Source organism: Apostichopus japonicus, chromosome 10 (genome assembly GCF_037975245.1).
Source record: "Apostichopus japonicus isolate 1M-3 chromosome 10, ASM3797524v1, whole genome shotgun sequence".
Taxonomy (NCBI): domain Eukaryota; kingdom Metazoa; phylum Echinodermata; class Holothuroidea; order Aspidochirotida; family Stichopodidae; genus Apostichopus; species Apostichopus japonicus.
In genome coordinates, this window is record NC_092570.1 from 9643849 (window position 1) to 9659855 (window position 16007).

Here is a 16007-nt window from a genome sequence, read left to right on the forward strand (position 1 = left end):
TGTTTTCTCAAATTTCCCGCGATTTGTTTGGCTAGTAGTCCCTTACCCATTGTCTGCAAACATGCTTGCATCTTCAGTGCTCAAAGAACACAAAGTATGATGGGTTAACTATGTAACGCGAAAAGGGAAAAAAATCGTTAACGTCCTGATTTGTAGCAACAGCCATGTAAATACCATTAACAACCTGATTTGTCGAACTAAATCACATTATTAACGATATTTAAATGATATTTGCTACAACTCCGAGGACGTTGTCAACGATATTGTTAACGTAATATTTGAGTAATTGTTTTATCACAGAAAGTTATGAGTTGAGACAATCTATGAGTTTTGCGGGAAGCTACCAGAACATCTCTGATACTGAAAAGGACTTTTCATCTCACAGTATGTTTTGTTCTCTCCGTATTGAGAGTTGATAATATAAAATGTGCATTCATACCACAGTAATTTCTTCGTTGCATGATTCTGGTGCATCATTCGTGTGAATAAACTACTGTATTCATACATCGTCAAAAGTAGTCATTGAAGTTTGAGATACTTCATCGGCATTGCGTAAAAATGTTATTTAAATACTATAGGTTTTCGTGGAGCTGGTTGTTTCCAAATACTGCAGTGCAGTTGAAACTCCGAAGTTCGAACAGGCCTAAAACAATTGTGTGGAATTTAGCGAGATATGTACACTGCATGTACGGGAATATTTGAAGAGTTGGGGTTGCTGGTGAAATTGCTGCAAGGCCAAAGCACGGAGGTATGAACTTCGGAGTTGGCGAGGAGGAAAGAGTGGCAGGGCAGGCGAAATGAAGGTCGGGCGGCCGCCCCTGTAAAACAACGAAGCTAGGGCACTGGATGGCTTCTGCCATATCATATATTGTGTAGAGCATTCACAAAGTACAGGCAGTTATACGATCGCATCTTTACAACTACACTATGAAAAGTAGGCCCATAGGTCATATTATAAACGCAATTAGTGTTCGATTGGGACGAAAACTTTTGTCTCTATATATATTAAAATCCCACTCGTTTTACTTGATTGCCGACATTCACAACATATCCAGATACCATTTAATGGTTCAAATTAGTTTTATGTGCAGTATTTTTATGCTGGTACTTTATCTAGACACTCGTTTTACTTGAGTTCCGACATTCACAGCGTATATGCATAACCTATAACATTTTAAAAGGTGTTTACCGTGCAGCCTTCTATTCGTATGAGGCTTAACGCACATGTTATCTGATAGGCTGGCGGTGGGATATGCGGTAGCTTATAAAACAAGGTTTCCACAATTTGGCGTCTGGTGACTCCAAATGACCTTTGACCTCAATAAAATCTTTTACTGAACGTGTCACAACTATATACATACTAAATATGAGATTCGTCCAACCTTCCCTTCTTGAGTTATCGTGTTTACAAGGTTTTCACAATTTGACCTCTAGTGACCCCAAATGGACTTGGACCTCCAATAGCTATCTTTTTTTTTCTGGAGGTGTGTATAGCCACGTACAGTCGACTGACCTGTGTTTACCATGCCATAGTGTTATTGTATCAAAATGATGGTTCGGGCCATTTCTATTGTAACAGCTAGTTCTGCTTATACCATGGAGGTAAAACAGTTATATCACGTGATTGGGCAATAACGTTACTTTAGACAACGGAACCAACTTTAGACGGCAACGTAGGTTTAGACAACAACGAAAGTTTAGGCAGCAAGGAAAGTTTAGACAACAACGTAAGTTTAGGCAGCAACGGAACCAACTTAAATGGCAACGTAGGTTTAGACAACAACGGTAGTTTAGACAACAACGTAAGTTTAGACAACAACGTAAGTTAAGGCAGCAATTGAAGTTTAGACAACAACGTAAGTTAAGGCAGCAACGGAAGTTTAGACAACAACGTAAGTTTAGACAACAACGGTAGATTAGACAGCAACGAACGTTAAGACAACAACGTAAGTTTAGGCAGCAACGGAAGTTTAGGCAACAACATGGTAAAACCAGCAGCAACAACTTTAGTTTAGACAACAACAAACTTAGTTTAGACAACGAAATAAGGTTGCCCTTTTCGCGTTCCATAGCAACAACGTTAGTATAGACAGCAACAAACTTAGTGTAGACAACGAAATATGGTAGCCCTTTTCGCGTTCCATATGTAATGAACGTTTTACTGTTGGTACATACAACGTTGATATTGGAATGGACGATATCATCATTAAATCATCGGTATTATATCTTTTCTTCTGCTGTTGAAGTTTTCCGTCGTATTTCGCAATTGTGGAGATTCAGTGCCAAATGAAAACTTCAGGTTTGGATGTAGTAACGTTGGGGAAATGACCAGGCGCCGTTTACGAAAATTAACTTTCGCCTAATTATATGTTTTAGAGGCAAACCAGACGCAAAATCTTGAGGCCCAGCTGGTAAAAATCGCCCGGCGCCTGCTCATTATACGGTTTGTAAAAAATGTACCACATTGAGTGGAATTCTAAGAAACCTGTTGTCGTTGGTATAGAGATCGGTCTGTATGATGAATATAAGAAAAGTTTCCATCCCAGTCATCAGCTGCCAATGTGAATATTGTTTGTCATATCTCAATGCTCTTTGCTGTACTACTTAGATTGAAGTACGTTTGTTCATCCTGGCTATACCATGCAGCATATATCACATTCATAAAAGATTATTCATGCGGCATCATCGAAACCACACTGCAGTTTTGCTGTCTGGTTGTCAAGAGGGATGTTGATCGATTTCGAAACCGACTTGCAGCCTTGACTAGCTGAACAACATTTCGCAAAATAACAAATTTCTAAAAGATAAAGAGTATGATTAATATCAATGTTTGGCACAGTTGTTCTCAATTATCGGAGAGTCAGAACACTTGTAACTTTTAAGACCTTTTTTCCTACCTATAGAAACAATATTACATTGAGTCAAACTTTTGTTTCGAGAACTGAGGAAGCATAACGTTGTTCGAGGTACGCCAGCACTCAAAGTTGACCATATTCCGTTTTGGGCTTGGTACGCTTGTATGGTAGCTGATATTTTCCATCATCATGAGAGAAATTATAGACAAGTTTCTGATGAATGTAATTGAATACATAAATTCAACCCTATCTCGAAAAGCATAATAGTTCTCCTTGAATATAATTAAGTACAGAACAATTCCCATTTGCTATATAGTTACGATAATACAAAGGAACCTCCCAGTCACTCATCATCCCACATTAATATAACAAAAGGGCTTTGTCATTTGTTTTTTTCTGGTTGATTGCCAATATTCTGTTTAAAATGGGAACAACACACCATAGTTCAATATCTCATTGGGCTCCCCGCGTGAGGCAGTTTCGCATTTCGTGATCATTTTAGTTTCGTGTTACAGAAAATTATTAAAATAGAGAAGTACCAACCCCCGTCCCACCCCCCCCTCCCCTCTTCAAGTACCAACACTGGATCATGCAATGCTAAGCAATCGTTGGGTTTGTTTATTTTGTAACCATCACATACATTTATTAGGACGTTGAGAAATATTATAGAAAAGTGGAGATTGAAAAAAAAGCAGTTGGTATCTCTCATGTAATACAACAATTATGTCCTGTTCTGTCCATAGGGCGTTACCGAGAAGTTTTCCGATTTAGTTCTGTCGTGTGGTTCTGGATTAACGGCTGCAGGTTTTATAATTGGCAACTACAGAAATGGCGGGAAATTGAGGTGATTTTATTACGACAATTGCGCTGAATGTTCTTTTTTTAATATAATTTATCTACCGACGAAAAAATACATGGCTTACGAATAAATTGCAAGTTGCAATTGTACGTGATTACATTCAAAATGAAAAGAACACTTAAAACAAAACAAACTTTCCAAATGTATCACGTCTTTAGCAAAACAATAATATAACAATAATATAGGAAACTAAAGCTTTTGAAGAGCATTTCATAATCACATAACCAGTTCCAGGGCTTCTCTACAATAGGCTAGGGTAGCCTACACTTTAACAACATATCAAGAGATTTGCCCACCAACTGATCGCGATCCAATTGAACTCCGGATGGTCGGGACCTAGTTTTTGATATTCCTGACGACAAGTGATGTTACAACTGACTCACGCATACTGGACGACTGATAAGCGACCACATCCGCTGTTTTCTGGTCGGCTGTGATCGGTGTCCCCATATAGGTTCCGTGTAAATCGGTGTCCCCCATAGGTCACATGTAAAATCGGTGTCCCTATGGGTCACATGTGAAATCAGTGTCCCCATAGGTGTCCCCTATAGGTCACATGTAAAATCGGTGTCCCCAATAGTCACTGTAAAATCGCTGTCCCCCATAGGTCACATGTGAAATCGGTATTCCCCATAGGGTCACATGTAAAATCGGTGTCCCCTTAGGTCACATGTGAAATCGGTATTCCCCATAGGTCACATGTAAAATCTCTGTCCCCCATAGGTCACATGTAAAATCGCTGTCCCCCATAGGTCACATGTAAATTCGCTTTCCCCCATAGGTCACATGTGAAATCGGTATCCCCCATAGGTCACATGTGAAATCGGTGTCCTCCATAGGTCACATGTGAAATCGCTGTCCCCCATAGGTCACATGTAAAACCTGTGACCCCCATAGATCACATGTAAAACCGGTGTCCTCCATAGGTCACATGTGAAATCGGTATCTCCATAGGTGTCCACTATAGGTCACATGTAAGATCGGTGTCCCCCATAGGTCACATGTGAAATCAGTATCCCCAAAGGTCACGTGTAAAATCGGTATCCCCATAGGTCACATGTAAAATCGCTGTCCCCCATAGGTCACATGTAAAACCTGTGTCCCCTATAGATCACATGTAAAACCGGTGTCCTCCATAGGTCACATGTGAAATCGGTATCCCCATAGGTGTCCACTATAGGTCACATGTAAAATCGGTGTCCCCAATAGGTCACATGTGAAATCGCTACATGTTCAGTTTTATTTCCCGACTGCAGCCGCCGCGATATGTCTGGCAAAATCTTGATCAGTTGTATTTTGTTCATATTTTCTACCACCCGGCTACTTTTTTTGTCACACAATACCCTGCTTTATACGAAGCTTTTGAAGCTTCACTCAGTAACTTTGTGGACAAAAATGAGAGGGCCTCGTTTTCATAAATTAGTAGTGTCCCTTGTTTTGTTCACGAAAAGCACATATTTTCTATTTGATTTAGTTATAAAAGTTGCCTGCACTTTCTCGTTTATGTAAAATAGGTTATACGGTTCTTTTTTGCTTAAGTATAAATGCCCTCCTGTTTAAAATTGAAAATGGAATGCATTGATGATTCAGTCAATTCGACCTACTCAAAAAAAAAAAAATCTTAAATCCTCTCTAGATAATTAGACTTTTTAAATTGGGAGGAGGTTCTGGCAGAGGAAGGGGCCCTGTTGGAAACCCGGTGTATAGAGAGCTTTTGAGTCAAACTCCGGAAGAATAGTTCTCTTCCGGGGGAACAGCCCAGCCACCGGAAAGGCATCTTTTATTTTAATTTTTGTATTATTTTAATTCTATTCCCGGGAGGATGGGGTTGCCGGTCTGGAGTAGCCTCCCAATATTTAAGATTTAAAGCTTCCATTGTGTGATTATTGCTTGCCTTCTTTGAATATATTAATAGTAGTCTGCTCAATTTGTTTTTGCTAACCTGTAGGAACCGTGTTTCGCAAGGCTCGATCAAATGTAATTTTCTGGTTGCTCCACACAAATCAAAGTCACATCTCACACTGGTATGTCCGACGAATGTCATAGTTCCATGCATGGTTACACTGAAATACATTTTTTTCCTTGTTGCCTTTAACTTACAGACTACACGCATATTCCATAAACAGAAGCGAAGCCGAACTGAAAAAGTTGATTTCAGACTTACTCAAAGACGTCAACTTTTTGCCCGAAGATTTCTCGGACGAACGAATGTCATCTTTAATCAATATTGAGGAAGAATCTTCGTTATCAGATTATTGTGTATTCACAGCTGATCATGTTGGTTAGTATTATGTATTATGTGACTAGTATGGTGGGCATCAGTGGGGTGGGGTGGGGGTCAGTGTCCCCCAAAACAAAATCGGGAGGAGTGGGCGATATGATGTTGCCGTACCAACATCAGGTAGTGGAGCATGGACATACATTATATGTGATCATTTGGATTAAAAGGGACGTTGGGGGGGGGGGGGGGGTTAAGAAAGAGCCACTTTGTGTATGCTTCTAATCGAGTGCATTTGCATTCTTGGAGGGCTCGTTTTGCGGTAAGTTTGCACCTCCAATCCTAGAAACGGATCAACGCCCCCTGCACCACATGGAACCCATTCGAAGCCTATAAGAACGCAAAAGTAAATGCCTATTATTTCTGGTTTGCTAATAACTAGATATCGCATCAATTCTACACTTAAGCTTCTTTTAAGCCCCACAAGATTAGCCAAAATAAATCAAAGGAAAAGGGGGATTGGGCGAGTGGAAAGGCTAATGCGGAAAAAAACGTCCGTTCAAATTGGGACCCCCTTGTACGTACTGTCACCAAGTTGTATCTGCTGAATGATTTGTCTAGGTTAAATGAAGATACTTGCATGACAAGAGGGGTTCAGGTGGTAATAGTCCTAGGACCCCGGGTCAATAAATAACAACTGATTCTCATTTACATAACCTTCTGGGAAAAATGAAGTCTTCAGGAAGGGACCTCCACCCGGTGACATATTTTCCTCGGGGTGCACTACGACGACACTGGTTTTGAACATGTTCTACTTTATTTGACTTATATAGTGTATAGACAGGTATACGTAACCGCGGGCATAGATTGTTTCAATGCTTACTTTTGAAAACGCTGGGGAAATAGTTGTATGTATCAATACCAGGCGCGTAGCCAAGAGAGGGGAGAAGGGGGCGACCGGCACCCCTCCCCTTGAGGAAATTTTTTGTACGTTTTTATGATATCGCTAGTAATTTCAAAATAGAAAATGCTTAGATGCAACTTGCAAGGCCTGGGAAGTGCCATGTCCAGCGATCTGGGAGGCATTTTCAGCCAACATTTTCTTGTACGCTTCGCGCCAACTCATGGTGGCGCTACGCTTAGATAGTTTCCAATGCCCAATCTACGGCTCTGATAATTTGCCTACAGGCCCCCCCCCCCCCCCCTTACATTGACAAATTCCTCGCTACGTGCCTGATCACTACACTGATAAAAGAAAGTTATATGTTTACATTAGAATATCGGCAGACAGGACACCTTGGCTTAGACGTAATTTAACAGCAGTTTGTCAAAAGAAGGTGCGACGTGTTTTAACGGTTACATTCAAACCGTGAATTCACGTCATTAAAATTCCGTTAAAGCACAACTCCTCTCCTACTTTACACGTATATCCTACTGTTACCAGATTACTTTTTGGCTAATCATATATACATAAATCACAGTTCTCACTTCCCCCAAAATGTGTGCACCCTTCCCCTCCCCCTCCACCAACATGGACTTTTCCCCACCGCCTTAAAAGAAAGACATGAAATACTAGCCTAAAATATTTTCTGTGCGAGTAGCAATTCTGCGAGTGTACATGTTTCTCCTAAGATTGTTTGTTTCTCTTTGGCAATCTCAGAGAGGATATTTATCTACAAGCATATTTTGAATGCCGTGTAGTACGATGTGCAATATAAAGCCGTCTAATTTAGCCCGGACTTTTCAGTCTTTTCATCACTGATATAACCTATACCATATCACAATTTAGTGTAACACATAAGCTGATATGCAAAAAGGAGTGTATAGAAGTGATGGGGTGGTGCAGATTGTATTGTTGAAATATTTTTTGTATTGCTGAAGTATTGTTTGTATTGTTGAAGGGCTGTTTGTATTGTTGAAGTATTGTCAGAACCATTACATTCCCAGTTAGAGGAGACCGTTCTTTTATTCTTGACTTAGAGTTTGTCTCTGAAACTGCGAAGAGGACCGGTATTCTCCTAGATCCAAATTATACAGGTAAATCAGCCTACCACATGGTCAAGAAATTACAGACAGCACCAGAAACATTCCAAGGAAAGAAAATACTCTTCTACAATACCGGTAGGTGTTTATATTAATTGTCTACCTTGTTCTTTGTCTATTATGAACTATAGATCTTGTATTATTCGAAATGAGAAAATAAGTTTAATATCATCAACTGACCAAATGGGTCACCAAAGGGTATCGACGATAAAGACATCGAGAGATTCTGTGGAAGTTTGCAATCTCTAGTTTAAGCATAGGTTTGGTTTCTTGAAGCGGCGTAACGATGAGCTCGGTAGTCGGGGTATAGCAATGATAAGATGGGTGATGTCATCAAGTGAGATGCTTTACTTAAGACTACTATAATCAGTTTGTTGATTTATTCTTGTTTACCTCATACATTTGGAGAGTATGTACTGGTTTATATTTATATGGGTAACATATATATATTGTGTTACCTTACTTGTATTCATGTGACGTTAAACGTATTTATCTGATTCTAGTGTGGAAGGTAGTGTTATAGGTCATCCACATAATAACGTCAAACATGGTATAGAATGTTAATTTTATTTGTCTCTTATGTTCAAATATACACCACCTTTTCATAAGTCCCAATATATATCAAAACATTCCCTATATATCATTGTACATTATCTCCTCCATCGTATTAAACACACCCTAAAATCTAGAATTATCCGATGAATCGCAACCTGCAAGAAAGATCGTTTCTAATTTTTTAGGTACGTTTAGCGTTCTTTAAAGTTAGATGATGCTCTTAAAATTTGGAATTGGTAAGGAATTTAACAGGAATGTTCAAATGCTAAAAAATACACTGGTTAAAATTTGACGTGATTTTTTTTTGGCCTGCAAATAATTCGCAGCTTCGTGCACATGGTCTCCACTTTATAAATTAACATATTCAGGGAGGGTGGGGGGGGGTAGGAAGCTTCCAAAATTTTGGGGAGGGTGGCACAACATAAGAGGTGCACTTTCTCATTCCACAACCACCACTCGTTATGCTATAAACCGATACACACCGGCCATATCACTTAAATAGATATGATGTTTTAGTATGCTATCAATACTATTTATTGAGATTGTTTATTGTTGACCGCGCTACAAAAAGATATGGGATGCCATTTTAAAAATAGCATGTACAGACTAAATATAAATAATTAAAATAATTGTGGCTCCTACCACCTGAACATATTAACAAATGTTTTACTTTCTCCTTTGTTTAAACAGGAAGTGTTATTAGTCTGATGACTGAAACATTTTGTCGAGCAATCACCGGAAATGGGATCATGGATTAATTCTAAGAGGCCAAAGATAATATTTTTTCCCCCTCCATATGTATTCACGATCACTTAACATGGTACACATTAAAATTATACATTGCAAAACAAAAATGGTATGGTCTGTTACATATTCAAAAAAAAACTGCAGTAAGTATTAGTTAATGTAAGTAGACAGCAAAAGAAACCATTTGCACTACACACAGCCAAATAAGAAACTTCTACGTAAACAGGCTTGGACAATATGAAAAGGCATTTCTAAGCTCCGGGAAATTCACTTAATTTTTCCGTGGCTGCTTTCGCTTAAAATAATTTAAACTTTCAACGCTCAAAGCAAATTTAAATTTATAAAAGAAATCATCGATATTTGGCTCGGTGTTACTTGTCTTGCATACGAAAATATAATACTTCTGGTGGATAATTAAGAAGTTGTAAGGGTGACAGTAAACGTTGCCAAAACCAAAAAAGATATCTTGTTTGGAGAAAAAGAATTGCTTATTTAAGAAACGCATTTCGGCATTAAGGATAAAATTTGCCGTCACGTAGCAGTCCCAGGAAAGGTGCTCGATTGACTCCTCGTCAATTTTGCAAAAGGAGCACAGTGGAGATTCTGACTTCCCCATCAAAAACAAAAGTCTATTAGTACCTAACATCCTGTGCAGAAATCTAAACTGAAAGAACTGAAGCTTGGCCTCAGAAAGAGTGCTCCAAGGAATACTAAAAATGCGACGCCAGTCGTGCTCGGTAATGTCGACAAAAGTATTTTACCACTTTTGAATGGCGGTAGGCGGCCTAGAGATTTTTATGAGATAGAGTGGGTAACAGAATTGAGAGGCTGAATAAGAATGAATACACCTTTCAAACAATGTAGAAGATGGATTAGAAAAATTAACTTTACAACATCCAGACCTCCTCCATTCAATTGGAATGGCATTAATTAAGCCCCAATAAGTTGTAAACGGGAAAGCACGCAGCTGGTATTTATTTTCAAAAGTCTTAAAAGACAGAGGAGCTCCGTTCTCGTCGAAGAGGTCGCCCACAAATAAAATGCCTTTTCTATACAAAATATTGTTTAAAACAACATATAAGTGATGTCACACCATGCCTCACAAATTTGCTTAATAAAACCGTTAGAAATGTTTTTGACATCAGATTTCTTACAATTGCATTTAAAAAATAGTGTTTTACCAAAAGATAATAAGTAGAGATCAAAGAAAATTTTCCACGGTCCATCCATATCATTTTTATAACGGCGAATCCATGCAGGTACACTTCAAACTTTTAACAAAACTCTCAATGTGAGGTACTTTTAAACCCCCCTCACCTAAACAATTTATCATCGATGAACGTTTAACCTTGTCTGGATTGCCATGCCAGACAAAATCAAAGATGATGTGTTCAACTTCTTTAATGAAGCTTTTTTGCGGATTTGGAAGTATTAAAAACAGATACACTAACTGAGAAAGGGCGAGGCTTTTAACAATATTCTTTCCCACTGGGGTTAAATCTCTAGTAGACCAAATACGTAAACAAGTTTTTAATCTGGATAGTTTAGGAATGAAATTCAAACGAAATAGATCGTCGCCATTATTAGTAAAGACAATGCCTAAGAAATTTACTGGACCTTAAGTAAGTTTAATACCGAAATCATTAATAAACACTGGAATATGGTGAATAAAAGGGCCCAACGGAAACAAATAAGACTTGCTCAAATTCACGGCAAGACCAGACGAGAGCTTGAAGTTATTAAGAACACAAAGAATTTCCCTAAGAGACTGTCTGTTATGATCAATGAAAAAGACAGTGTCATCCGCGTATTGAAGCAACCTTGTTTCCTTACCGGCAATATTAATACCCCTTATAATATTATTACAATTAATTTTTAATGCTAGAATTTCTGCACACAGAATAAAAATGTAAGGGCTTAAGGGGCAGCCTTGCCTAACACCTCTATTAATTGAAAAGAAGCCTGTAGTGTAACCATTGTTACACACACAAACATTGCTGTTGTTATAAAGAACATGAATCCACTTTATAAAGCTATTGCCGAAATTAAAGAAAGTGAGAGTAGAGTGGATAAAGTTCCACTCCAGTCTGTCAAAGGCTTTCTCAAAGTCAATCATAAAAAGAAAACCTGGTACATTTAGCTCAGAAGTATAATTAATCAGATCTAAAACAAATCTAATATTTTCGCCAATGAATTTTCCTTTAATGAAACCGTTTTGCTGAGGACCGATTACTTTAGGAATAACGAGTTTTAATCGTGACGCAAGTGCCTTAGCAACAATTTTGTAATCGGTATTCAGTAAAGTGATAGGACGGTAATTTGTAAGGCATGTAGGATCCTTTCCATCTTTTAAAATAAGAGTTACACTTCCTCTAGACTGCTCCTTCGACAAAGCACCACTGAGGTAACTATGGTTAAATGCGTCTAACAAAGTTTGGCCGATCGCTGGCCAAAATTTCTTATAAAAGATAACAGACAGACCATCACAGCCTGGGGCTTTGTCATTTACCATCGAAAAAAGGGCATGTTAACACTCATTTAGGGAAAGAGAATCTTTACATAAATCAGATTCTTCTACACTTAGAGATTTATTTGGAAGATTATCAAGGAAGTTCTTTGCCAAGCTAGTGTTTGAACTTCTGTAAAGAGAGGAATAAAAACTTTTTATTTCTTTTAATATATCATGTTTCTTAGTCAAAACACAGCCATCATTGTTTTGAAGTTTCCGAATTGAACTATTGGTTTTATTTCTTTTTTCTAAACCTAAGAAATACTTGGTATTTTTATCCCCCTCCTCAACCCATCTAGCCCTGGACCTAATGATTGTGCCCTGAAGCTTATAATTGTAAATTCCTAGCAGCTCATTTTGGGCCTCCTTTAGTTGTGAGCGAATAACAGCAGGCCAAAGATAATCTTGATGTGATCTTAAAGTGGACGATCAAATATATTTGAGAAAACAAAACTTGAATAGAAAGGAATAATATGTAGTACCAAGTTTGTAACTTTCTTTAAAAAAATTTAGTTAAATTAATGATAATTCGTTAATTCTAATAATCACGTGATATAGGGTATATATATATATATATATATACTAAAATAACTCATGTTTGTGACTTGAAAAAGGAGTAAGTATAATTAATATATATATATATATATATATATATATATATATATATATATATATATATATATATATATATATATATATATTCACGCGTTGAGTTAATTTAATTCGATTTGTGCATCGTCAACTTAGCACTCTTCGAATAACGATAATTATTTACAGAGATACAATTGATGAACACCTTAAAACTGGTAAAAGTGATATTTTTCATTAACAAAAAGGGACACTAAATTATGTAACTTCATTCATATACTTTAAATTTAGTAATTCCAGAGGAGGGTGAAGGATGTAGGTGTCGGGTGTACAACCCCTCTCTTTTTAGCCCACACAATACAATATAAGTTAATATTAATACAAACTATATATATATATATTTTCATTCATTTTCATTTCTTTATTCCAGTATAAATTTACAGAGAAATTTATAAATAGGATAAAAATATAACAACATACAAAACATCAAAATACAGGTTAAGACATATAAAAGTTTATGAGACTAAGTTAATAGTGAAAACATAAAAAGCGTTACAAAAGTTATCAAAATTATCAAGAAGCTACAACAAAGGATCTAGGAAGCTGTCTTTACCAGTTTACAAAAAGGGCTGCTCTGTACATAAAACGAGTTCTTAAACAGTAAAATTCTAAAACATTATCAAAAGCTACAATAAAGGATCTAAGGAGCAGTTTTGTACAAAAATGGCTGCTCTGTAAATAAACGAGTTCTTAAAGAGTATAATTCTAAAAGATGGCGTAATATTTGGATTTCTCAAATTGTAAAAATTAGTCCTATTGCACAGAGAGTTGAGCTTGGAATGTAGAGGATGTTCGTTAGAAGTTTGAATATTTTTGACAACTCGTATAAATTCATTTCTAGCAGATTCATTGACTTTATGTACAAGATTCTCATAATTAAGCCTGAAAATTTTTGAACAAAATTTAAGAAAACTTTTTATTCTTCTCTTATCTTTAACGTGCACAAAATGGTACCATACTGGAACCGCATATACTAGGATCGGCAAGACAGACGCCGCGAACACCCTTTCTACTGTAAAACTGGAAAAGTATGGAACAGTGAATGCTAATGTTGAAACAATATAATACACTTTAGCTAACATTTTCGAGATATGATTTGTAAAAGTTAACTTATCGTCAATGCACACTCCTAGATACATAGTGCAAGAGGTACGTTCAACGCACGAGCCCTGAATTATAGTTCTCTGTGCTTTAACATTCATTAAACCTTTGTGCTTAACATTTATATTTTCAAACAAGATTTCTTTTGATTTATTTGGATTCAAAATTAGATTTTTCTGCTCATACAAGCTAACAATTCTAGAAATAAAGTTCTGATATTCATCTTGATCTTTACTGTGTGTGCTTTTACTGATTCTGCAGGAAACAGCAGTATCATCTGCATATTTAATAACATTGCAGTTGGAACCTGAGCGTATCTCATCCGTGTAAATGGTGAAAAGTAGAGCCGATAAAGAAGGACCCCCTTGAGGAACGCCAATTTCAATACTCGACTTAGAAGAAAATCCCTTCTGTAATTTAACTTGCCTAGACCAGCCTTGTACAAAGTTTGCAAGCCAATGAATAAGCCATGGTTCTTCAATAAAGCTGCATAGATCTTGAATTAGGCGATTAGGCAATACGGTATTAAATGCGCTAGAAAAATCTAAGAAAAGGACTTTTGACAGTGTTGTGTCTTTCTGATTAAGCCCCGAAACGATGTCATGTACAAGAGTGAGTATGGCATCAGTGCATGAAACTCCCTTTTTGTAGGCAAATTGATTTTTGTCTTCATGTTCAATGATAGACTGCATTACGTATGGGAGTAGAATTTTCTGCATGCAGTTAAAACCAATACTTGAAATATCTATAGGTCTATAGTCTTTAACTGAAATATATATATATATATATATATATTCACGCGTTTAGTTAATTTAATTCGATTTGTGCATCGTCAACTTAGCACTCTTCGAATAACGATAATTATTTACAGAGATACAATTGATGAACACCTTAAAACTGGTAAAAGTAATATTTTTCATTAACAAAAAGAGACACGAAATTATGTAACTTCATTCATATACTTTAAATTGAGTAATTTCAGAGGAGGGGGAAGGATGTAGGTGTCGGGTGTACAACCCCTCTCTCTTTAGCCCACACATACAATATAAGTTAATATTAATACAAACTTGCGTTTATAGACCCGTGCTTCCCAATCTATTCTCTCAGTTGCCCCACCTGGCGGTGAAAAAAAGTGTTTCCTCATCTCCCCCTTCCCCTTCCCTAAATACTTCTACAAAAATGTACCATACAATTTCAATTTCTCAATAAATTTCTTGCAGATATTGTAACGGTGAACATTATGATTCAATCAATGTTCATGTTATCTGTTACAATTCCCTTTACAAAACAGAAAATAAACCTGTATATCATGTATGCCAGGTTAATAAGTTTTCTGAATAAGAATAGTGTACTCTCGTCCAACCAGTTTGGCTTTCGCAAAAACATTTCCACCTTCATGGCAGTGAGCAACATTGTGAATATATATCACAGATGGTTTTAATGAAAAAAAAATTAGTATTGGTATTTTTTTTAGATCTATCCAAAGCATTTGACACTGTGGATCACAGAATTTTGCTAAGTAAAACTGAACCATTATGGCATCCGGGGACTTGCGTTTAATTGGTGTCATAGTTATTTGTCAGGTAGAAAACAAACAGTGCGTATATATACATAAAAGTTTTTCTAGTTTTCGAAATGTCAATTGTGGTCAATGTGGTGTATTCCAAAGCTGCATTCTTGGACCTCTGTTATTTTAGTCCAGGAGCCCAGAAGGTTTATTCAGCTGAAGAGGCACAAAAGGTTTGGTGGCCTGATTGTGTTGGTAGGTGACCAAGCTTCAATAAAATGTGTTGCTGCCGGGACACACCCTGCATGGTAGGTGAGGGGGTCACAAAATAGGGGGGCAAAATATGCTTTTATTTAGCTGAAGAGGTACAAGCACACAAGTTTCTGGGTTTTATACCCAGGAGGGTACCTTGCATCATGGTGGCAATGACAGCAATATCTGACTGCATGGGGCCCCAGACAGTAGCCCAAAAGGGGCCCGCCCATATGGTATTATTCAGCTGAAAAGGTACAAGGGTGAATTCTTTTGCATTTGAACTATTACACATTGGGGTGTACTAAAACACTAATGACAGTAACTTTGTCCTGCATAGGGGCCTAAACAGTAGCCCAAAGAATGGGCCATGCGGTACAACCAGCTGTTGGCTAATTTATCTAGCCGAAAAGGTACATGAACAAAACTTGTTGGATACTGCTCCCAGCAAGACTAATTACATTGCTGTAGCAACAACAGCAATATCTGACTGCATGGGGCCCCAGACAGTAGCCCAAAAGAGGCCCGCCCATACGGTATTATTCAGCTGAAAAGGTACAAGGGTAGATCCTTTTGCATTTGAACTATTACACATTGGGGTATACTAAAACACTAATGACAGTAACTTTGTCCTGCATAGGGGCCTAAACAGTAGCCCTAAGAATGGGCCATGCAGTACAACCAGCTGTTAGCTAATTTATCTAGCCGAAAAG

General features: G+C 37.5%; 1 protein-coding gene across 1 annotated transcript in view; it reads left to right on the plus strand.

Annotated features, from left to right (window-relative positions):
* LOC139975359 (uncharacterized) overlaps positions 1–16007 on the plus strand; it is a 49549-nt gene that overhangs the window by 25782 nt on the left and 7760 nt on the right. Inside the window, exons 6-9 of the mRNA XM_071983251.1 lie at positions 3599–3699; positions 5817–5995; positions 7913–8053; positions 9221–15849. Coding sequence (XP_071839352.1) covers positions 3599–3699; positions 5817–5995; positions 7913–8053; positions 9221–9288 — 489 coding nt within the window. The 3' untranslated portion in view covers positions 9289–15849. The remainder of the gene's footprint in view (positions 1–3598; positions 3700–5816; positions 5996–7912; positions 8054–9220; positions 15850–16007) is intronic.